Below are 22254 nucleotides of genomic sequence, written 5' to 3'. Positions count from 1 at the left end.
TTAGGAGGGTCAGAAGAGATTTTAGCCAGACATCATAATTTCACAGCATGGTGTAATTTCATTTAGCAAAGCACAATAACAATTAAAATAATTATACGGGGAAGGATGGGGAGGTAGTGTTTAAGTGTAGCAACATGTATTTTCAGCGCTGAATTTTACTGCATATTTATCAAGAGAATTATGTGATTGGGAATTACGAAGATGCATGTCTGCTTCCATTCATGATCATTACTGTGGCCTAGAAAAGATCTTCAGACCTTTGGAAACAATGTACAAGTTCTAAAAAAAAAAATCATTGTATGTTGATGCAGTTTTTTGTTTTCCTGGTGTAAGTACAACTGGAAAACCTTCTCATGTATGTGTTAGCACTTGTTAAATAATGCTTAACATCTGCACCGTAGAAGCCTTAGAGGATCAAATACCTGAATCACGGGGACTAAGTCTTTGCGTTTATTTGTTCCTGGTCAGGAAACTCTAGATTTGCCAATGTACTTACTTCACGTCTGTAGATGGGTACTTACAACTAAGTTTGTAGATGATTACAATTATTAAAACTTTCTTTCAGGGTTTGAAAGTAGTTGCAGTAATGGAGTAATATCGAATAAAGCGCATCAATCTTACTGTCACAGTAAACACACAACTGCCAACTTGAATGTACCAGAGCTCAACAACATAAATGTATCAAGATCACAGCAGGTTAACAGCTATTCCAGGTGAATAAACTTCAGATGCTTCTAACTTGCGTTAAGGCTTGTGTTGTCCATGTGCTTGTATTACAGAGAAGAGTTGTCAGCGAGTTCTGATGTGATTTCAGTTTCTTAAGGACAGTTAAAACATTTAGTGCAAGGGGCCAAAGCCTTGCGATCATTCTAGTGTGCTTTGGTTTTGGTGTAATTTCTTAAGCTCAACACACTTGTTTTTTCCTGTTTGGTTAAAGAAATGCAATGGACAAAAATAAATTACCTTGTTTATATCTATTTATGGTCAGTTTTGAAGTTGTGTAGTGAAGATTAACTCTGGCACTTTCTAATGAAGATTAGCTCTCTGGCTCTTGGGATTTTAATTTGAGCCACTGACATTGACTTAAGAACATTGCAGGCAGGTAATGAAATGTTTTCCAGATACTTTGCATTTGTGGTGGTATCTGCAAAGTACACGCAACTGAGATGCATATGAAATCTGGACTCCCTTCCATTGCACACACAAGAATAGTTTGTCTGCTGCAGTCATTGTCACTTGCACAAACACATTTGATTCAGAGAATGAAAATAGATGTGTTACCCAGGGTTAATACAGTTATTCATAGCCAGTAAATATTAAGCTTCGGGTTGCAAAGATGCAGCAGAGACTCATTTGGTGTGAAATACAACAGTACTTGGCCAAGATGGATTCCCAAAACTACCAGCTAAGATGTGATGATGCAGTAGTGTTAACAAAAAGTATTTCAGTTGAATAGTGATGATAGTGGGGGAGAAAGTAAGAGTAACAATTTACTACTTTGTGATTTGTGTTTGTATCAGCAATTGCCTCTGCCAAGAAGTCTGGCAGTGTCAAGGCAACTTTAAGACTTCTCAAAGGAGTAAGACAGTTCCTTGGCCACAGTGTTGTCCAGTCAGAAAGGCTGTGTGGTTTCCTTCCTCAAAGGAAGCTGGATATTTTTGGTTGCTTAGAAGCAAGATATTAAGCTTTCAAATTGAATCTTTTTGGTCTTGTAAGAGGTTTTCAGTTGTCATTCTCCATGTCAAAATAGAACAGGCAAAGAAAACTCAGTCCCCAAAACCATGCTGGCATTTTCTAACATTGCTTTTATGACCTGCTGTGAGCAAAGTGTGATGAGCAGTTGTATACTCTGAATTTGCCTCTTGAGTATCTCTTCAGTGTCATTGCTTACTTAGTATTTGCTTTGGGTTTTATTTCATTTTCCCCTGTCATTTCAATGACAGTAAATGAGAGGTAAATAAGAGATCAAGGCTTTTGTAAAAGAGTTATCTAAATACGATATTCTCAAAGTAGGCTGTATCTAGAGTTAACTGTGGGTTGCTTTTTGGGTTGGTTTTATTCAGTTGCTTTTTGAAGTGAGAATGGTGTATTTTCTCAATGCATTTTCTCCAGTCTTATGTACAGATGTATATACAGATGTATGAACAAGGTATGAACTTTTTGGTATGTATTTAGGAAGTGTTATACTATTCCTGAATAATGAACATGTTTAATTTTTCAGTATCTGAAAATGTTATTTTACTGAACGTGAATGTTAGTAGAGAGTGCTTTCAAATGTCCCTGGTGCTCTGGTAGTGCTACTTGCTATAGAAAAAAGCTGTGCTCAAACTTGGTAACATTTAAGAGCAGCTTTCAGTAGCCAAGATGAGGAAGTACTATGCTGAAGTCGTGAAGAAGATAACCTGAAATGCTTAAATATGAGTAAAACTTTTATTACTCTCTTTGCAGCAATGATGTAGACATGGAAACAGATCACTACTCCAATGGGGTTGCTGAGACTTCATCCAATGGCTTCCTAAATGGTAGTTCTAAACATGATCACGAAATGGAAGAATGTGACACAGAAATGGGTCTGCAGTGATATTTCTTACATTTTTATTAAGTGATGGCAACAAGGTTATGTTTTTACTTGCAATGCTTCCCACCTTGAAAATCAGGGGCATCAGCTAGTATCTTAATTTTTTGTTTGTTTTGTCACTGTTAGATGTAAATTTTACAACCACTAATTCAGGTGGTTCAGTGCCAGTGTGACAACAGGGGAAATTGGTTAGCTCATGGATATTGAAACTAGCATCAGTGTCAAAGGAAAGAGAAGAAACACCCTGTTGTGTAGGATGCCTGGGTTAGGGTCAGCAGATTGCTTCTGCCTCTTCCCTTAGCCCTTTTAGCACCCTCTCATAGCACCTTTGCACTCGACAGTAAGGGTAGAAATTCTGTATCACTTATATTGAAGAATTCAAAGTGCAAATATGAGATGCTCAAGAAAAGAGCCATGTTTGGGAACTGAGATATATATATATATAAAAAAAGTGTTTTCTGCCCCCCCCCCCCCCCCCCCCCCAATATCCTGATTTACATAGTTGTGGTCTAAAAAATAACTTTGTTTCACTTAACCCTGCTTTATGCTCAGCCATACCTGTTTGGTCAGTGACAAGCGAGTTTAAATACCCTCTGATTGCCAGCACACCACAAAAAGGTATTGTGATTCTGTTGGCTACCATGCAGTCAAGATCACTTCAGCGCAAGCAGGCTGGAGCTCAGAGAGTGGTTGTTATTGCTGGCTGTATCTGAAGAAGTGCAGCTGGTTCTGCAGTTGCAGAACTGCCTTCTCAAACAATTGATTTAAACAGGCATCAATTAAGGGGTAGTTTAAATGAAATGTGTGACTTGGGGCATCACTGGTAAGCTTTCAGGAAGCAGCAGTGCTCACAGACACCTGTGAACACCAAGAACAGTTCTGACAAGCAGCTGCTCATGCAGCTTTGCTGGTAGATACCAGCAAGCTGTTGAGAAGCAAATGTAACTCTGCTACAGCCCTGGAGGGGGGAGATGCAAATTGCCAGCCTGTGTTCCCTGCATTACGCTCTGCAACTGGCTAATAACAAGGCCTCATTTCTGTGACAGAGAAAACAAACCACTTTTTCACTCTCTTGCAGCCTTTTCCACAGAGGCTTGCCGTGACAGACGTGAAGCGGCTGCACAGGGCGCAGAGTTGTTTGTGGTTTGGCTTGGCTTTTTAATGTAGTTGTTTTCTACCTGTGGAAAGTGATGTCCTAGTTTGGAGAGCAGCAACAAACACCACTTCTTGAAGATTTCTGGGTGCTTCACCTTTGTAAAAAAAGAAATGTGGCTCCTCAGCCTACATTGTTTACACCCCACAGTTTGAGCTTGGTGGTTGTTTTGGTGCTTTTTTTGCTGTTTGAAATGTCTGTATATTCTCCTTAGTGCTGTGGCTGTAGTGTTAAGTAGGGAGGTTTTTTCCAGAGGTGATAAGCTCACATCCAAGAAAAAAGTAAAAGAGGCCTTACAAATCCTTGCTTGAAATAGTGGTTAGAATACGTCACTAGAGAGCAGTGTTAAAATCAGGAACAAGAATGGTTTGGTAATTACGGTGTACGTCAAACTCTGATTCAGAACTTGATTCCACTGATGACAGAAAGCAAGGAATGGATAAATGCCCCTTTTGTTTGTCTGTTTTTAACAGACTGCTTTAGCTGTAAATTTAAAAAAGGCAGAACTTTGGGAAGAGCCAAAGGTTGATTTACTGGTCATGAACTGCATTAATATCTTTTAAAATCACTAGTGCTGGGGAACATTGTAGCAAACAGTAAAGAAATCGATTGCAGTGTTCTGCTTAATTACAGAAGAAGCCTGAAATATCAAAATTATTAAGCTAGTGTATTCTACAAGGAGTATGAACAACATCTTGTCTGTTTGGGAGTTCAGGTGGTCTTACTTTGCATTATTATCAGTTCTGGCTTTGGTGTATCTTTAGAAGTGCAATGCCAAAGAACTAAAAAAGCAGAACTTATTGTTGTCTTTATTAATTTTAAACTCCCATAAGATTTTAGGGTAAAATTTGGTTTATGGTCAGGTTAGTTTAAAATTCAGCATTGCAAAATAAACAGCACGTGTAGACAGCCTTTGCCCTTAGTTAACCATAAGCCTCTTAATGATCACAGAGGAGCAGTTAGGCAGTACTTGGAACAGGGGTACATTATGCCAAGGTCTCTGGCCCAGTGTTCTCTCTGAGAAGACACATGCCTTTTGAGTGAAATCAGTGCAGGTTCTGTAGATCCGTAGATTGTTATGGTTAGCTCTGTTGGGGTGATGATGACGCTGTCATTTTTGCAGAAGTAGATTCAAGTCAGTTGAGACGTCAGCTGTGTGGTGGCAGCCAGGCGGCCATCGAAAGGATGATCCATTTTGGAAGAGAATTGCAAGCCATGAGTGAGCAACTAAGAAGAGAATGTGGGAAAAACACAGCAAATAAGAAGATGCTCAAGGTATATTTAACCTGGAAATTGTGGCATTAAGTGGAATAATTGTGCTGCCCAGCAGAATCTTCCCTCAGCATGTGGCATGGCAGTACTGTGCTGCTTTAACTCTGCAATTTTGTTGTTGTTGTGGTCTGAGAGCAGTGTCCTACTCAGCTGTGATACAGCACTGTCTCCTGCCTTGCCTGTGTAGCACATTCACAGGGAAGATACTTCCATGCTGTGCTACAGTTAAACCCAGAGATAAATTTAGCACTTCTGTCTCATTTCTGGCCATGTAACTTGGCCTCTTGAAACAAAGTGCTGTTTTCAGCTCTAATGATAATGATCCATGAGAAAGAGGATTGATACAGATGCCCAGAATGTGCTCTTTGGTACTCTGTTAATCAGTTTACCTTGATCTAAGATGGCTCTGGAAAAGAATTCCCCTGCCAAAGACTGACTGCATGCAGTTTTCAGTTTGTTTGCTTTTCCCCCATCACTTAATAACATACCACTCCCATTTGTCTTTCTGTTGGGGAAAAACAGTGCTTCCTCAAAATGGCACAAGTCCTGTTACATTTCTTTTTATTCTTTTGTACTGATGAAGGTCACTGACAATCACCTTTGTGATTCTGAATCAATGGGTGAAGAAAATAGTCCTTGTGTTCACTAGTAACATATAGGTGCAAGATGTAATAAAAATCATCTTTCCACAGGATGCGTTCAGTTTACTTGCCTATTCGGATCCCTGGAGCAGCCCTGTTGGAAATCAGCTTGACCCAATACAAAGAGAACCTGTGTGCTCTGTGCTTAATAGTGCAATACTAGGTGAGTACATACAAGCCGGGTCATTTGTATATATGGTATGGAGCGCCTGTCATTTGAACCAGGGAGCACTGCTGCCCATCATGCACCATCTGCTGGGCTTGGTACAGGGCTGACTGAATCATTAACAAAGTGTGGTGATGTCATGTACACTCCTTCAGTAAAAGAGTTTTTCCCTATCTTCTCTCCTGTGAAAACAGGGTGAGGGAGTTGGGCTTGTTCAGCCTGGAAACAGCTCCAGGGCGACCTTAGGTGCAGCCAGTACCTGAAGGGAGCCTACAAGAAACCTGGAGAGGGGCTTTTGACAAGTACATGTAGTGATAGGACAAGGGGGAATGTTTTTATACTGAGAGAGGGTAGATTTAGATGAGACTGTGAGGGTGGTGAGGCACTGGCACAGGTTGTCCAGTGAAGTTGTGCCTGCCCCATCCCTGGCAGTGTTCAAGGCCAGGTTTGATGGTGCTTTGAGCAACCTGGTCTAGTGGAAGGTGTCCCTGGCTGTGGCAGGGGGTTGGAACTGGATGAGCTTTAAGGTCCCTTCCAACCCAAACCATTCTGTGGTAGTTTTGGGGGCACATTAATGTAACAAATGTAGTCATCTTTGTTGTTTAAAGCAAAAACGGTCCTGTTCAATAATGGTGTTATGCAGGGAATTTGGAAGTGTCACTTTTTTTTTTTTTTTGCTCCTGCTCTGTCTTGATGTAAAAGCAAACAGAGGAATTTTGTATGAACAATTTAAGCTTGAAATTGAAGTTTTCAGTGTATTACCATGAAATTAATGGGGTGTTTTTAACTGCTGCTGTGATTCTTTCCCAGAGACTCACAACCTGCCAAAGCAACCGCCGCTTGCCCTGGCAATGGGACAAGCGTCACAGTGTCTGGGATTGATGGCTCGATCAGGAATTGGCTCCTGCGCCTTCGCCACAGTGGAAGACTACCTACACTAGCTATGCATTTGAAGACCTGAAAAGTGTCATGGCATATTCAACATGGAAAGTAGGCCAGCTCTGCTGACTGGAATTTGGGATTTTAATTATGTACTAAGGACAAGTCTGTTGCTTTATGTTGCTTCCTAGTTTACAGCATGATGCAAATGATTTCTAACTTAGCGTTAGGAGAAAATTTCCATCTTGAAACCTCTTAGACAGCTAAGAGTTGAAAACATCACTGATAATGTCAGACATCCAGATTGACAAGTACCAGTCCTTTAAACGATTGTCCAAAACAAACCAAAAATCCTGCTACCTTGTGGTGGGACGGAAGGGCGGAAAAGGCAGATGTATTAGCATGTGGGTGATGCAAATGTCAAGCAGGATGACTTGCCAACCTCCACCCCCATTGTTACATAGTTCAATCAGTGTAATTTGCAAAACGCAAATGGTTTGGATATATAGTGTTGATGGGAAGAAATGATATTTTTTAATGTGTACTGTAAAACTTGAATTACTCAGGAGCTGAGTGAATATGTTTGTTGCTACTTACAATCCCAGCCTGTTGATCTTAGTAGGTTTTTTTTTTTGTTTTTGTTTTAACATGGTCTTTTCAACTTTGTTTCCTGTTTAATTACAGACAGCTTCTGTTGTGTAGACTCACCAGTTTAACTGTTGTATTATAACAGTATTACATGTCAACACAGTGTGGTTATGACCTATTTATATAAAAACCAAATATTTAGTCAATTTACAGTCTTAATTTAATCTTTGTACACCTTGCATTTTTAAAAGTGCTTAAATAGTACTATATTGCAATAAAATGTAGTGATACCATAATTAACCAGCCATTAAAAACTTACTTCTACATACATGGTAGCATGGAGGTGTATGCTACGTTTTCTTGGTTTCAGAGTTCTGTCCTAGGACAGTGCTTCCTGTGTCAGACTGTGAATTCAGAGAGGTGGCTCGCTTGAATGGGAGATGCCCCTTCCCTGCATGGGAGCACTGCACTGCCTGGGCTGGTGGCAGTTAAAGGTTTGTGGTGTTCTCGCTGTAACTTGCCATAAAGCAAGTTTAGTGGGCAGCACAGAGTCGGAGCACTGATGGAGCTTACTTGGTGCTCCCTGAAGATGGGCAAAAAAACCTTCCTTCAAGTGTGACCACCAGGCTGGACAGCAGTGGCCTGCTACATGAGCTGGCTGAATGACTCTGGTGCTAGGGAACAGCCTTTCTCTAGAGATGTGAAGGAAAAATCATTGACTGCTGTAAGAAATGGAGGATCCAAAGGAGTAAGTACAACATTGTTCGCCTTTTTATTCTCTACAAAGGAACTGCCTCATGGAGGCAGCTCTCCAAGGCTGGTAGTTGCTCCTGCTGTTGTAAATCGATCTGAAGCAGAGTCACTGCACATGCCTGGCTGTGCTTTAGCTTCCCCTTCAGCAGGGGGAGGGAAGAGAACAGGGAGGTCAGTTCAGGCACTGTATTGTGAAGGTTGGTGCCTCCTGGGGGCTCCTGGCTGGAGCTCCAGCGTGAAGTCATGATGGAGCAGCGAGGGAGGAAAACACATTTGTTGAGCTGAGAGGCTAACTTCCAATAAAAGTCCTTGGTAGCATCTTCTGAAAAAGCTGTCTTCATACTCACATTTTAAGCTGTGTTGAGAGCCAACGTCTTCTAAACCTTGCTGCTTTTTGCTTTTTTTCTTGCCCTTAAAAGAATAAAAAGCTGTTAGTTACCATTTTCTTAGCCCACCTACTGGAGAAGCAGCTGTGCAGTGTTTACTGCAGTAGTTCAGAACAGAACTGACTGGAAAGCTGATAAAACCTCCTCATAATTTTACATTCAATAGCTGCGTTCAACTGGGCAGGGGCACCAGTCTCCTTCAGGGTCTAGCACTGCTTTAACTTCTGAAACACAAATGAAATGCAGATGCTGCCTATAACAGACCAGTAAGTTTTGCCTCCAGTGCTCACAAGCCTCATGGGCTGCGGGTGTGTGGCGGGAACTGACTGAGGTCCCCTGCCTGTCCCCACTCATGTCTCCATCATTTTTTTTTTAATGAGAAGTAGGTGCTAATTCCCTGTCCTCATGTGGAACCATCTCTACTTTAAGTAAGTTTTACACATACCTGAAATGACTTCCAACAGCTCAGAGGTTTTAACAATTAGTGTTTATTGAGCAAACGTGGTTCCAGGCCCATACACTGTTTCTTAATGTACCAAAACTCAGGTCATTTTTTCAAGTTGTGTCTTACATGCCCTCCTCGAGGAGGGCCCATCTAGCCAGTCAAGCTGCAATGACCTCCTACCCTTCCCTTGCTATCCCCTTCTTTAGAGTTAGTTAGAAGGTAGCAAGATAGACCCTTCCAACAGGGGGAAAGGTTTTCTTTTTTTTTCAGAGTACTTTAAAACCAGCTATGTAAGACGTAGTACCTACTGTGGCTTTTTATACTCACCCCATGCTTTGTCCACAAACTGAACTGCAGCTTTTTTAACTGGGTTTTTCTTGTTTTCAAGGGAAAAAAAATCATTTGCTGAAACACAGATAAATGTTAATTACCAAGTTTAGCCTAGAGAAATCCAGATGCACACCCACTGAAGGAAAACTGCTTACGTTGTGCCCGGTTGGCATGTGGTCCGTAGAGCTGAGCGTTTATAAAGTCTTTGGCCAGCTGTTGCTGGAGGCCTGTTAAACTCTGGTCTTTTAAGCACACAGCTGTATAGTTTCCTGTTGACCTAGTTAAACAAAAGAGCTGTAAATCCCTGCAGTGTAGTTAACTGAACCCAGACAACAGACAGGCTACTAGCCAGGGCTTTTGCTACTTGGGCACAACACTGCCTGGTGGTGGTTTCTTGATGCTTAGCCAAGCTTTGTAGCTGTATTAAGCAAATAAAATAATGGACCAAGACCCTCAACCTGTCACCATACGCCTTTATGTGCCCCACACTGTTCCTTGGGAGTCCTGAACCAGTCTCCCCAGGAGCCAGTGCAATTCCTCTACAGGGACAAAGTGATAAAGTAGAAAGGGGAAAGACTGAAATGCAGGAATTTAGTGCTCAATAACTGGACCTATAGCAGCACAGAACACAATGCCTAGTGCTGCTGTGCTTATGACCGCCCAGTTACGTCATAGCATATATATATGTAATATGTAAAAATTTGTATTACAGATTGTATATATACATATATATGTGCACGCCTTACATGCATGCTTTATCAGAAGTATATTAAAGGTGCTTTTAGTACATGCTTTCAGAGGAAGGGCAGGTGAAACATCAAGTGAAGAAGAGAGCACAGCCATACAGTGACAGAGCAAGAGCAGTGAGACCCCCTCCACAGGCAGAGGTGCCACATGGGGACGGGGACAGACACAGACACCCTGGATCTTCTCCCAGTGTACCTGGTGCCCTTTCTTTGCTTGTCTTTCTTCATCAGTTTTTTGACTTGCCCTTGCCTTTGGACTTGCCCTTGTTTCTGCTTCACAGCCCCACCTCCACAGCGTTTACCTAAGGTAAATTGAATAGAAAATTTCCCAATTATGAATCAAGAGCTGCAAGTGAAAGAGGGACAGGAATGGAACAACTATTATTAGACTGCAGAAAATAAGAGGTCTCTAGATAACTCCAGAAGGCATTTTTCAGCAGCTCCAAACAGTCGGAGAGCTAGAAAGCGCAGCCATCACAGAAGGGCTGTGAGAGGAAAGAGAAGCAGCACACCTCCGGGGAGCCACCTAAAGTACTGGTAGCCAGCTTTCACCTTCCTTGGCATACCTTAACTTCCTTAACACCACAAAAAAGGATTCATCAGGACAAATACTGAATGCAGCACAACAGCTATGAGTAACAAACAAAGGGGACTCCAACCTCAGCTTCATTCTCACCATTAAGTAAGTAAAGTACTATGGCTACTGAGTGTTCAGAGGATTATCCTGAGCTCACCTTTTGTTTATGCCAACAGATATTTTTAAAACAATAGTAAAAGGAAGAAAAAGTAGCAGTTACACCACCCAGCTATGTAACTATGTGAGTACAGATGAAAGAATTGCTTAAAAACAACCCAAAACTTTTAAGTATTTTGAAGTACAGGTGAAGAAGGCAACAAAACCAGCAGTCAGTACTCCTCTAGATGTTTGATTTTCTAGTTCAGAAGCTGAAAAAAAGTTACCAGATTTTTTTACAGATGCTGTTAAATCAGAGTATGATATGTAAAGTATCAATGTGATGAACAACTCCATCCAGGAACAGCCTTTATAACTTAAATGCTAAATATTAATCTCCCTCTGGTAATCCTTGCTTTTTCTGTAACACCTGCCTGCTACCTCCTAAACACCACGGGCTATTTTAAGTGAAACCATTGTACAGCAAACAACTTCTGTAAACAGCGCAGGAATCAGATTAAATACGACTTTTTTTTCCACGTTTTCCCTCGGCAGCACCGTTCTGCCTGTCCAGCCTGTTCACATTTCAGACTTAAAGAGGCGCTTCTCCTACTGCAGCTCTAGCACTGAAACAAAGTCCCGAGGTGCCAGCCAGTGCACGAAGCTAGCAGGACAAGCACAAGTATACCTGGGTTAGCTGCCGCAGCTTTCTTCTCGGGTCTGTGGAGGAGACAAGGCAACGCGTTACTCTTCCAACCCACCCTCAGAGACCCCTCAAGCCCCATTTCCACCCCGTCCTTCACCTAACGCCAGGGCCCGGCGGGGCCGCACCACGGGCCGGCACCCCAGCACCCACCCACCGCCTCAGGTCGCTGCTCACCGTGCGGGCGGAGCGGCGGCCAGCTCCTGCAGCACGGCCTCGGGGAGCAGCTTTCGCTTCTGCGGGGAGAAGGGAGTTGTTAGCGGGGCGTGAAGGGGAGGGGCTGCCGCCCGACGGCTGCGAGCGGGGGGGTGCGCGGTACCTTCTGCTCCGCAAACAACTCCTGGCGCCGCCGCCGCTTCTCCTTCAGCAGCTCCCGGTGCCTGCGGGGAGGCGGGAGGCGCCGTCAGTACGGGCTTAGGGTGGGGAAAGAAGGGGGATGGGAACAGATGAGGGCTCGCACGCGGGTGTCGGTACCTCCGGGCCGCCTCCCCCACGAGCTTCCGTTCGGTCTCGGCCGCCTCCTTCGCCACGCCAAAGGACACCTCCTCGGGCGCCTCGTCCGCCTCATCCTCCGAGGAGGACGGGCCCAGGACCGCAGGGGGCACACCGCGCCTGCCCGCGCTCCCCTTCGGCCGCCGCGCCATAGCCCCTACACTTCCTGCCTGACCTCCGCCCCGGAAGCGCTCCCGGCTGTGCGCGGCCCCGCCCCTCCAATCGCGCACGCGCACAGAGAGACGACTCGCTGAGGTACGACCGGTAGTGGCGTGACTGGAGCCGAGCCGCCCCGGGCCCCGCCGCGCTTTTATTGCGGTGGGGAGCAGGGGAGGGGCAGTACGGCGCGACCCGCCGCCGCCTCCCACCCGTCCCAGCCCCCGCCGGGCGCCAGGCTCGGGCCGCGGCTGCCAGCCTGGGCGCTTCCCCGCCGGCCGCTCCGAGGTGCTCAAGAGATGATCTCCGTCTCGTGGCGAGCCAGCGCCGGCGGCAGAGTGGTCCCGCAGGGGCCCGAGAAGTGGAACCTGTAAGGAAGCAGCCGGTTGAAGGGGCAGGCACGACCGGCGGCACGCGGCTTGCTTCTGGCAGCCCAGGTGCGTTTGACAAGCAGGTTAGCCCCACTGCTTAGGGAGAGGAACTTTTAGGACACGGGGACAAACTTCAGCTTCACGCTTAGAAACATACAGTTGTGTCTTGACAGATTGGTTTGGCTTGGAAGGGACCTTAAAGCTCATCCAGTTCCAACCCCCTGCCACAGGCCCACTAGAGCAGGTTGCTCAAAGCCAGGTCCAAGCTAGCCTTGAATGCTGCCTGGGATGGGGTAGATACAACTGCTCTGTATGAAGTGCAAGAACTTACTTCAGTGTTAATTCTACCAAGAAAGAGCAATCGCCTCTTCTTACTTATTAGAAGAAAATAGTATTTCTTAAACATAGGGGGAAAAGCCTAGATCATGTTTGTTTAAAATTTTGCTAAGCATTTTAGCAGTTCAGAGCAAAAGAGTGAAGATGCAAGGGACTAAAATTTGCTAGGTTAAAACCGAACAGCTTTACCTGAATCTGTCTGTAGCAGGAGTAGCTTCCATGTTAAACTCTGCAACTGGCACTCCCCTAGCAGATACCTGCGGGGCAAACATCGCAGCAGGATACACCACAGAGGAGGTTCCGACCTGCAGGCACAGGTCAAAAAACAATGAGTGTAGCAGGCCAGCAGTTAAACAGGCAAAACCAAACCAACCCACAAGGCAAGGACCCTTCTCAGAACACTGGATGTTCAAAACCACTAAAGCGTGAAGATCCCTACAGAAAGGAAGCCAAATCAGTATCTGTATTTAGTATCACTGCACGTGTAGCAGAATTGGGAGTGGTTTCTCTGATGTAACCCAAAGAGGCCTGTTTGTGGATTATAACTGTAGGTGGAAAGACCTTGTGTTCAGGAAAACAAAACAAGATGTTCCTTCTGTTACTTGGGGTTAGTCCTGTGAAGGGTACACAATATTCCAAGCAAGTGTTTGGGTCAGTGAGCTGGAACCAGCGAGCATGTAAATCACCTCACAAAAGAAAGCAGCCTCTGATAACAGCTAGCTTTCTTACCACATTTTGTCACGTTTTTCTTAGCTGAGCGTCAAAATAATCATAATAATCATAATTTTCACTGTTTGAGAAATTCAACAGCTAAACAATGTTAGCGAATCTCTTAACACTTGAACCTCTAACCCCTGTGCAACTGAATGCAGATGGCAAGTGCCAGCTGAGCACGATGCACACATGCTGAACCTGCTGATTTCCAAGTAGTGTATGTAAGTTTTCAGACTTCATGGCCTTTAAAGTTTCACACTTGACACCAGAGAATCCTCGGGGGCTTTTAGTTTCCTCAGGGAAGCGCACATGCAACCCCTTTACCCAGGTGGTGCAACCCCTTTAGTGTGGCTTCCCCGTTGGTTGAGAGGCCAGGTAACAAGTGTGTCACTCACTACCAAGCAGAGGTCACAAATATCAAGCTCCTTCTCCACCTCAGTGAGAATGTCGGGATCCAGGGTTTCACCAAACCATACGACATGGGGACGGAGGAGCCCATTGCAGCCATCCTCCTCGCACCTGTTTGAAAAAGGGACAAGGTTACACATGGTTGTTTTCATTCTCATTTGGGCACATCTTACCTGCCTTTGATCCTCCACTTTTTTCTTTCACAGCCCTCCCCACACCCTTCCTCTACTGTGTGCTGGGCAGAGGGCAGCCGATGCTGTGCCACAAGTATGCTGGAAGTACACACGTGCTGCCTGGCCACATGCAACACGTTGCTGAACAGCTGTGCAACTCAAATACTTCGGGGTGACAGCCCCTTACTCAGTGCCTGAAATGCATGAAACTTGAAACATAGTATGTGCTATGGACCTCAGCTGCCATTGAAATTAACAAACTGGCCAATGGGTTTTTAAGGAGAAGGTGAACTGACAGACACATTGTGTTAGCTTCTTTTCCTTAGGAACCAGATGAAAAACATGGTGGCCTCTTGCATCTGCAGCCATTATAAAACAGCACCATGGCACATTTAATGCCTGCAAAGGACTATGCTGTGGATGTGCCTCAGCACAGTGCTCCAGGTTGACTAATAGCAGGTAGCACCCACAAAGTAGCAAAATGTTTACTGTGTAGCACTTAGTTTCTTACTTCAATCCTACCAGGACTCCACTTACTACAAGCTGCATGAATTTAGGCATGTTTCAGCTTGATGCTCAAGTACACAAACATGCCATGCCTATTGCATCACAGTAAACTTCCAGTGCACACTCCTGTTCTCTGCTGTCCCCCGTAACTTTAGATCAGTTCTCTGAGGAAAAGTCACATGCCTTTTTCTCCTGGAGAAAGTCTCCATGTCCTTCCAAAACTACATGAACAGTAATATAAGCCTTTAAGATGCACAACAAAGAGGTAACAGCAAAACACATATTAGTCCTCACGTACTGAGGAAGCTCTTCAACTGGAATCGCGACATCCTCTGTTTCAGGATCTGGGGCCCTGAAGTTACAAAATCGCAATACATATTCAGCCATACAAAGTGCATTTTGTACATTAATAAAAACTCAGTATTCTCTAAAGCACACTCTCCAATCGAGATCTTTGCAACTGCAGCCAACTTCAACACCTACCACAACCCTACCTTACCACACACAGGGGAAGCAGGTGTTTATCTAGAATTATCCCAAAGTTAAGCAACTGTCCTAAGCTGGTCAAACTCGGACAGAGGCACAACAAACATTTAAGTAACTACCTAAAGGTCTGGTGAAATACAAAGGGAAAATACCTAAAAATCTATGACCATATGCCTCTCCCTTTTTTTTTTTTAGAGGTGAAAGCAAGAGGATGGCTAGAAAAAGGTGACCGAAGGATTTTTCTGCAACTTTTGAAGTCACAGAAATCCTGGGAACTGACACCTCCCTCCCAATTGTTTATTACATCTTTGAGGCCTGTAATAATGAGAATCTTACTGAGAAGCTGAAGGACAAAAGCTGCTATGTGCTAGACAAAGAAGAGGACAATACATGTATCGAGTTATGGCAGTCCAATTTAAGGAATAAGCATCTGATTTAATAAAAAATCTGGGAGGTGAAGAGGATGGCAGAAAACATACATTCTCAAAGAGTACAACTAGCTGATGTCCAAAATTCTAATTAAAACATACATAACATTGTGCTAACAGTTATTCTTTCACAGGACTTACAACATCATTGGCTCTCACTAAGTTACTGAACAGCACACCCATGGTTCCAAACAGCTGTGTAAAATTTAAGCGTTAATACTACTGATGTGAAACAGTATGAGCAGCCAAAACTCCTGTATGCTCCTAAAATGGCTCCTTTCCTATTGAACAGCAAAGTAGAAAATGCAGTTTACAAGCAGATGTATTAATTACCCTTTCCCAGCCAACGCGGGGCATATTGGACTCTTGTGATTTGCAGCTACATTTCCACAGTTGGTGCATCGAGTTTTAAATAAACTACCTGAAACACACCAAGAGAAAACATCAGGGATCGAACAACTTGTCTGGGGCATGGCTGTGTGAGCAAGTGGTTGTGTTTATCCTGTATGGCCTTTATTTGACTTTGAAGACTACACCTCATGAATAACTTGGGTAACACTACATGAACGTAACAGCCAAGTGTTGAAACCTGACAGCATTATGAAGGAGATTATTTACACAGTGCAAACACATGCTTTTGATCAGCAATCCAGGGTGACCAGTGCCATAGTTAAGCACACGCCAGACCCAGCAAAGAGACACAACACAGTCCCTTCAGCTGAAAGGCCACAGTGAAGAGCAACAACAGTCCCTCTAAACTATGACTCAGTCAAAATTAAACTATGCCCAATGCATATGAAGTACCCAAAACAACTTCCAAAATAGAACATCATGGTGTTACAGTAAATAACTTTGAGCAAGTTATTACCATTTTAAAGGCAAGTTTCTTTTCTCCCAGTACTTATCCTGCTCTCTCTTCTTTCCCCCAGGTTTGCTGGCCCATAAGCAGACAGGTAAGCTGATTCTTACCATGGATTTCTAAGAGGTGCTTTGTGCCTGCCTTTCTGTGTAGTTCATCAATATTCTGAGTAATGACCACAACGCTCCGTCCTTGCTTGCTCAGTCGCTTTTCGCACTCTGCAATGGCAATATGTGCAGGGTTCGGGTGTTTACTCAACATCACCTCCCGGCGGTAGTGGTAAAACTCCCACACACGAGAAGGGTTTCGTGCAAAAGCCTCTGGAGTAGCCAGCTCCTGGAAAAGACAAGACAAGTCATGTTACCAGCGAATGGGCAAGAAAATGCCCTCCCCAGATGAAACCAGCTAGATTCCTGCCACTTACACTGCTCCCAGCACAATAAGATTATCAGAAGCAAATTATTTATAACCAGATGCAGTTGATGAAAATATACTTCAATAGCCCTTACAGGGATGACAAGTCCAATTATCTTATCAAATGAGGAAATAACTGATATCAACAGTGTGGTACATGGTTTTACACAGTACACCTGAACCTTATTCTGTGCTGCCCCACCAAACTATTAAGAGTGTAGTGCAGCACAAAAGAAGATATTTCAATGCACACAACTTTTATGGTTCAAAACTCTCTTTTTTGCAGCAGCCATAAAACTCCACATTATGTGGATATATTTCCTTTGCTAGCAACTTCTTTTCTGCCTAAGTGTAACACAAGCCAAATTATAGCCATTGTCAAAACCAAAGTTTAATGTCTTAGATTTTACCAACATGTAAAAGACAAGCGGTACTTTTCACAGTAACTTTAACTTTGCCTTATCTTCTTTTTAAAATAAGGAGTATCTCAGTCTAATGCTGCAACATGCAATTCTGCTGATATAAAAATGCTGAATGCAAGATTTCTGCTGCAGAAGAACCAGGCATTTATATACATGCATGCTTTATTTGAACTGAGAGTCACTGAAAGAAAAAAATGCATCTTTAGATTCAAACCATCTTGCAAAACTCGTATCTCTGACCCCTTTTTAACCTCATCAAATCTTTCATGAGTGCTGCATTAAGAAACTTAAAGCCAACAAGATAGCAACATTTGAGGCAGCATTTACTGACAGTGTAGCAGTTACATGAAACACCTGCACCAGCATGCAGCATCAGACTCCTGAGGCACCTATACAACTCACGCAGGTGCTTGCCACTGCAGCCCTCCACCCCACAGCATCTGCTTTGGCCTCCTCTCCCACCCCAGCGGCTCCTGACACTGCAACATCACACCAGCAAGAGACAGAAGCTTGTGGGAGAGTTAAAGACTGTGAAGAACGCAGCCCCCAAACAATAAAAAAACATCCTAAAACATTTTTAAAGAGTATGATGAGAAACCAAGATTTAATGAAAAACAACTAGTCACTATTATTGGTTCTGTCCTTTGTTATTTTGGCAAAACGTTCTTAAGTTTAAAACAGGAAGTAGGAAACAAGGTAGGAAAACAGTGAGAGTGTTGAAAGATGACCACATGGCTAAGCTGCAAGGCAGCAAAGAAACAAGGATTGTAGAAAGACCCAGAGCTGTCTGCAAGAACACTCTTTTTCCCAAACAGCTGATAAGGACAGAGAAGCAGCTGCAGCTGCACAAAGCAGCCCCCAGGGCACAACTGCAGATACGGGTGTAAAGGGACAGCTCTGTGGAGTACTTCTGCCCTCCAAGGTGCCCAGCTTCTCCTGACCTTTCACTATCACCCACCCAACAGGCATTGCAGCGGAGCTGCGCAGACATGTGCCAACAGTACGTACCTGGGCTTGCCACTTCCTCCAGAAACCTCCAGCCCCTCTGAAGGTCGGGACTCCGCTCTCTGCGCTAACACCAGCTCCTGTGATGATGATTATGTGCTTCGCTTTGGCAAACACCTCTCGAAAATCAGCCATATCTATGTGCAAGGAAGGAAAAACAAACAGCTGCTCAAATGCTTGTACTTTTATTTAAGAAGCCATAGAGACAGTGCTGGCAAACTTACACATCTAGAAATGGCTTTCACATGCATCTCCCAGTACTTTAAGTGTAAAATATTAATTTGTTTCTGAGTTTTTCTGTATTAGAATTTGAAGGGAAATTCCTGGAGATGCTCAAAAACACGTATGAGCAAGCTTGGGAGGGCAACATGTATTAAACTATGAATACACTCAGTATTTGAAAGACAGAGCCTTAAACTAGAACCACAGAGTTAGTGCTACCTTGATAACAACTGCTGCCACAACCACCCAGGAACTGTTTGCTTCCTCATTGTAAAGCAAGATTCCAAGATGAAAAAGAATCTATGCTTAGTTACAAAGTATCACCTTCAAAATTAAAGGCATTTGGAAAAACGCTTTTCCTGCTGAGGCATCTTGGCCATTTTCTAGGTTTGCAATTGTATTTTCTATTTTTGAATGTACATTCCCCCCCTTTTCCCCTGCAAGGTAAAATCACTTGGGAAAGAAGATGGGAAATTTCCTTTGCATTTTTCGATGGGTCAAAACAACATTAAAAAGGAACAGGTTAGTTACAGAGAGACAAAAAAAAAACCAAAACACATCTCCTCTGGCTTACCTCAGATATTAATTTTAAAGCAACATATTTTAGAATCACAAAACAGCTGAGATGAGAAGGGACCTCTGGAGACTGTCCAACACCCTGCTAGAGCAGGGTCAGGCATAGCAGGACCATGTCCAGCCTGGTGGGGTCTGAGTGTCCCCAAGGATGGAGACTATAACCTCTCTGCACAACCCATTCCTATGTTTGACCACCCTCATAGCAAAAAGCAGTGTTTCTTTGGGTTCAGATGGAATCTTGTGTGCTTTGTGTCCCTTATCTCATGTCCTGCCACTGGGCACTACTTGAGAAGAGTCCACCTTTGTCTTCATTCCCTCCCATCATGTGTTTTTATGCACTGATAAGATGCCCCTGAGCCTGGTGTCTTAAAGGCTGAGCAGCCCTGGCTCCCCACAGCCTCTCCTCGCATCTCAGATGCTCGAAGCCATTAATCATCTTCAAAGCCCTTTGATGGACTCTCTCCAGTTTGCCCATGTCTTTGTCATACTGGGGAGCTCAGCATTGGATCTAGCCCTCCAGGTGTGTCTGACCATGCTGAGCAGAAGGCAAGGATCACCTCCCTCAGCCTGATGGAGATGCTTTTGTTGCCCAAAGGGTTTATTGCTGGCTTACAGTCAACTTGGTGCCCATAAGGACCCTCAGAGCCTCTTCTACCAAGCTGCTTTCCTGCTGATCAACACCAGGCTGTCCTGGTGCTTAAGGTTGTTCCAATGCAGGACTTGGCCTTTACACTTGCTGAACTTCATGAGGTTCACATTAGCCCATGTCCCCAGCCTGTTGATGTCTCCCTGGATAACAGCATGACTCTCTGGTGTATCAGCCACTCCTTCTAGTTTGGTGCCATCCGCAAACCTTCTTTGGGTACACTGCCCCATCATCCAGATCGCTAATGAAAGTGTTAAACAATATTGGCAAGACTCCTACAGTACACCGCTAGTGACTGGCCTTCAGCTGAACTTTGAGCTGCTGATCACAACCCTAATCTTCACGATTTACTACGTGTTCTTTGGAGGTTTTTTTTGTTAGGGGGGTTACCATGATAACTGTGAAGTTCTGTGCATGGTTTTCAAGTTAAGGCACATCCTCAGCTTAAAAAACAAGCACAAGAAACCCCCAAGAAAACAGAGGATATTTACTACTACCAGACTGAACAGGGCTGTTAGGGTTGCCCAATACTCTGCTCCTCAGTTGCTACAAATGCTCGAGGGCCTCTGTAATTCTTGTGCAAAGAAATAAGGAGTGATTTTTATTACCCATTAGGATTATGAAAAGGAACTGCAATTAACCAGCATACATTTGTGTGCATAAATGATAAACATTAAAACCACGTTGCTAGGCAATCATGCTGACTGCAACTATGCAAGGGTTTGGGGAACTATACAGAATACAGACATAAAAGACGAATTTTATCAGCCAGGGAAGGGGAAGATAGGGGAGGAAATGAAGTTCAAGCTGTTCTAAACATTCTGAACTAAGCTATAGACTTCACCTATTACACAAAACCTTATAGAATTTAAAATCTAGCTTAAAAACCTGTCCAGGGTACACAAGGAAACACGTTAATGTCTTACTTGAACTAGGACGAGCCATTTCCATGCAAAACTTATGTTTCTTTGAAGAAGAAGCCTTAAGTCCACAGTACGCTTGGGAAGCCAGCCTTCTAGCGGTAAATTGAATGAGACTCATCAGCATCCCTCGGAAGTATTTCACCTGGCAAGAAAAAAGGGAAACACAAGCGGCCCACTGAGGGAGCATACTTCTTCAAGGGTTTCTCCGTAAAAAAATTGTTACAAAGATTATTCATCACAGTTTTCTCTTGCACCTTCAACTTTCCTTCCTTGCGCTGCAAAAAACCCGACATCTCAAACAGGAGATCCTGACAATGGGATGATCTTTTGCTTCCAGTTAAGAACCCAAGTTGTTCATTCTGCTCAAAGAACGAATTCGCTAACGCCCCAAAACACACCGCCGCGGGTTTTCTACATTTAACTTGCCGATTTTGCAGTCTCACGCCAAAGCAGCTACGCCGATACGGCCGTCAACCGCGTTTTAAGAACAGAAAAACCACCCCGACGGGCGCTTTGCTGGCCAGGGTTCACCCCGGGACGGAGCCGCGGCAGCAGCTCCAGCGGCCTGCATGCGTACGTGCTGCTGCCCGCCTGCAGAAGGGCGAAGGCGAACCGCGCCGGGGGACGGAGTCGCGTCGGGGAGGAGGCGGCGGTGGCCGCCATCGCCGCCTACCCCTCGGCTCGGCTCCGTCCCTCGGCACGGAGACCCTGGGCCGCAGGTTTTCGCCGCGCCGGGGGTACTTACCTCAGCGCGGTGACCGGCCGCGGCTGTGCGGCCGAGTCGTGCGGAGCCGCACGTCCCGCCCCAGGTTTGCGGCGGTTCCGGCTCTCGCTCGGCTCCGCCCTCGCCCTTTCCCTGTGGAACAGCTGACAAAGCTCGCGCCCGGTCAGAAGTGCGTGAGGCAGATGGGGATGGATAAAGTCCGGGATCAACGCCTGAGGCAGCGCGGCTCTCTCACAACGTTTCCCTACTCCGACGTCTCACATAGATTAAGTTATGCTCAGGTAGGCCTGAAAACCTGGATGTTTTTCAGGTATTTACAGTTCACTGACCAAGCTCCCGTATGCTACTATGCTAACACAACTTGGATAGCTTAGAGTCTCCGCAGTTTTTATGAGGAGGTATGTTTTCAGCTTGTTTTTCTGCAGAAACAAGACACGAACTGCTTTTATCCAGCCTTCTCTCCACCCTTCCCCAACAACTTTAAATTGCTCTAGTCCTTTTCAGTCAGTCTGAGATTTTACACATTTTTGTCCCTTTGAATGCCTTAAATTACCAGCTAAACAGATGAAGAGGTCCCTAAAATGCATATCCTGATATCCCACCCAGCCCCTCCCTCTGACCTGGCCTCTCTGTACAGTTACCCACAGACAGAGCAGGATACCCAGAGGCTGCTCTTAGGGCCTGCATCCTGCACTTCTTTCATTACACTGCTGCTTCTTATTGCTTACATCATGGCAGGATTCAATATTCAATATTCTGCCTCCAGCTGCAAACATGAAGGAAGATGGTTGCCAGGGAACATTCAAGATGGAGCAGTAGCAATTATACCCTGTGCTCGTGCACACTGTGCTGTACCAGCTTCTCTCCCAGAGCAATGGCTGCATCCACACAGTGCATGTATGCTTGAAAAACCACTTAAATTCAAAAAACCAAGAGAAAGGCCAGCATGATCTTATCATTATAACTATCCTGATGGTCAAAGTCAGGCAACACTGAGGTGGCAGGTTTGTTCTGGCAGGTCAGATGGAGGAGGGATGGGCTCTGCCCTATGTTATCCAGTGTTATAATTGGGGTTGGCT

The 22254-nt window shown here is 44.5% G+C and overlaps 3 protein-coding genes across 13 annotated transcripts in view; 1 reads left to right on the top strand and 2 right to left on the bottom strand.

Annotated features, from left to right (window-relative positions):
* Positions 1-7573, top strand: part of RANBP9 (RAN binding protein 9) — a 40667-nt gene extending 33094 nt beyond the window's left edge. Inside the window, exons 10-14 of one of the 7 annotated variants that reach the window (XM_080610627.1) lie at positions 566-713; positions 2449-2522; positions 4855-5006; positions 5696-5807; positions 6621-7573. In XM_080610627.1, the coding sequence (XP_080466753.1) occupies positions 566-713; positions 2449-2522; positions 4855-5006; positions 5696-5807; positions 6621-6751 (617 nt within the window). In that variant the 3' untranslated portion in view covers positions 6752-7573. Of the gene's footprint in view, positions 1-565; positions 714-2448; positions 3197-3656; positions 5007-5695; positions 5808-6620 lie in introns of those variants that run through there. The other 6 variants (XM_080610626.1, XR_013956258.1, XM_080610629.1 and 3 more) reach the window with 6 other exon arrangements.
* Positions 7574-7706: 133 nt separating this feature from the next.
* On the bottom strand, positions 7707-12032 carry NOL7 (nucleolar protein 7). 2 transcript variants are annotated; one of them, XM_080610637.1, is made up of 8 exons: positions 11788-12028; positions 11633-11693; positions 11491-11549; positions 11299-11330; positions 10134-10239; positions 9347-9468; positions 9189-9266; positions 7707-8441 (listed from the first exon to the last, which is right to left on the bottom strand). In XM_080610637.1, the coding sequence occupies exons 1-8, from the start codon at positions 11955-11957 to the stop codon at positions 8374-8376; spliced, it is 696 nt and encodes a 231-aa protein (XP_080466763.1). In that variant the 5' UTR covers positions 11958-12028; the 3' UTR covers positions 7707-8373. The 2 variants fall into 2 exon arrangements, with proteins under 2 accessions (XP_080466763.1, XP_080466764.1); XM_080610638.1 differs by lacking the exon at positions 9189-9266 and having other exon boundaries at positions 9293-9468; positions 11788-12032.
* Positions 12033-12116: 84 nt separating this feature from the next.
* Positions 12117-21253, bottom strand: SIRT5 (sirtuin 5). Of its 4 annotated transcripts, XM_080610636.1 has the most exons (9): positions 21197-21253; positions 20455-20593; positions 18088-18221; positions 16354-16579; positions 15718-15805; positions 14769-14822; positions 13778-13901; positions 12858-12973; positions 12117-12329 (listed from the first exon to the last, which is right to left on the bottom strand). In XM_080610636.1, the coding sequence occupies exons 2-9, from the start codon at positions 20573-20575 to the stop codon at positions 12254-12256; spliced, it is 939 nt and encodes a 312-aa protein (XP_080466762.1). In that variant the 5' UTR covers positions 20576-20593; positions 21197-21253; the 3' UTR covers positions 12117-12253. The 4 variants fall into 4 exon arrangements, with proteins under 4 accessions (XP_080466762.1, XP_080466759.1, XP_080466760.1 ...); XM_080610633.1 differs by lacking the exon at positions 21197-21253 and having other exon boundaries at positions 20455-21075; XM_080610634.1 differs by lacking the exon at positions 21197-21253 and having other exon boundaries at positions 13817-13901; positions 20455-21075.
* Between the last annotated feature and the right edge of the window lie 1001 nt (positions 21254-22254).

Source organism: Psittacula echo (genome assembly GCF_963264785.1).
Source record: "Psittacula echo genome assembly, chromosome: 2".
Lineage (NCBI taxonomy): Eukaryota > Metazoa > Chordata > Aves > Psittaciformes > Psittacidae > Psittacula > Psittacula echo.
This window is presented reverse-complemented; position numbering and strand designations above follow the sequence as displayed.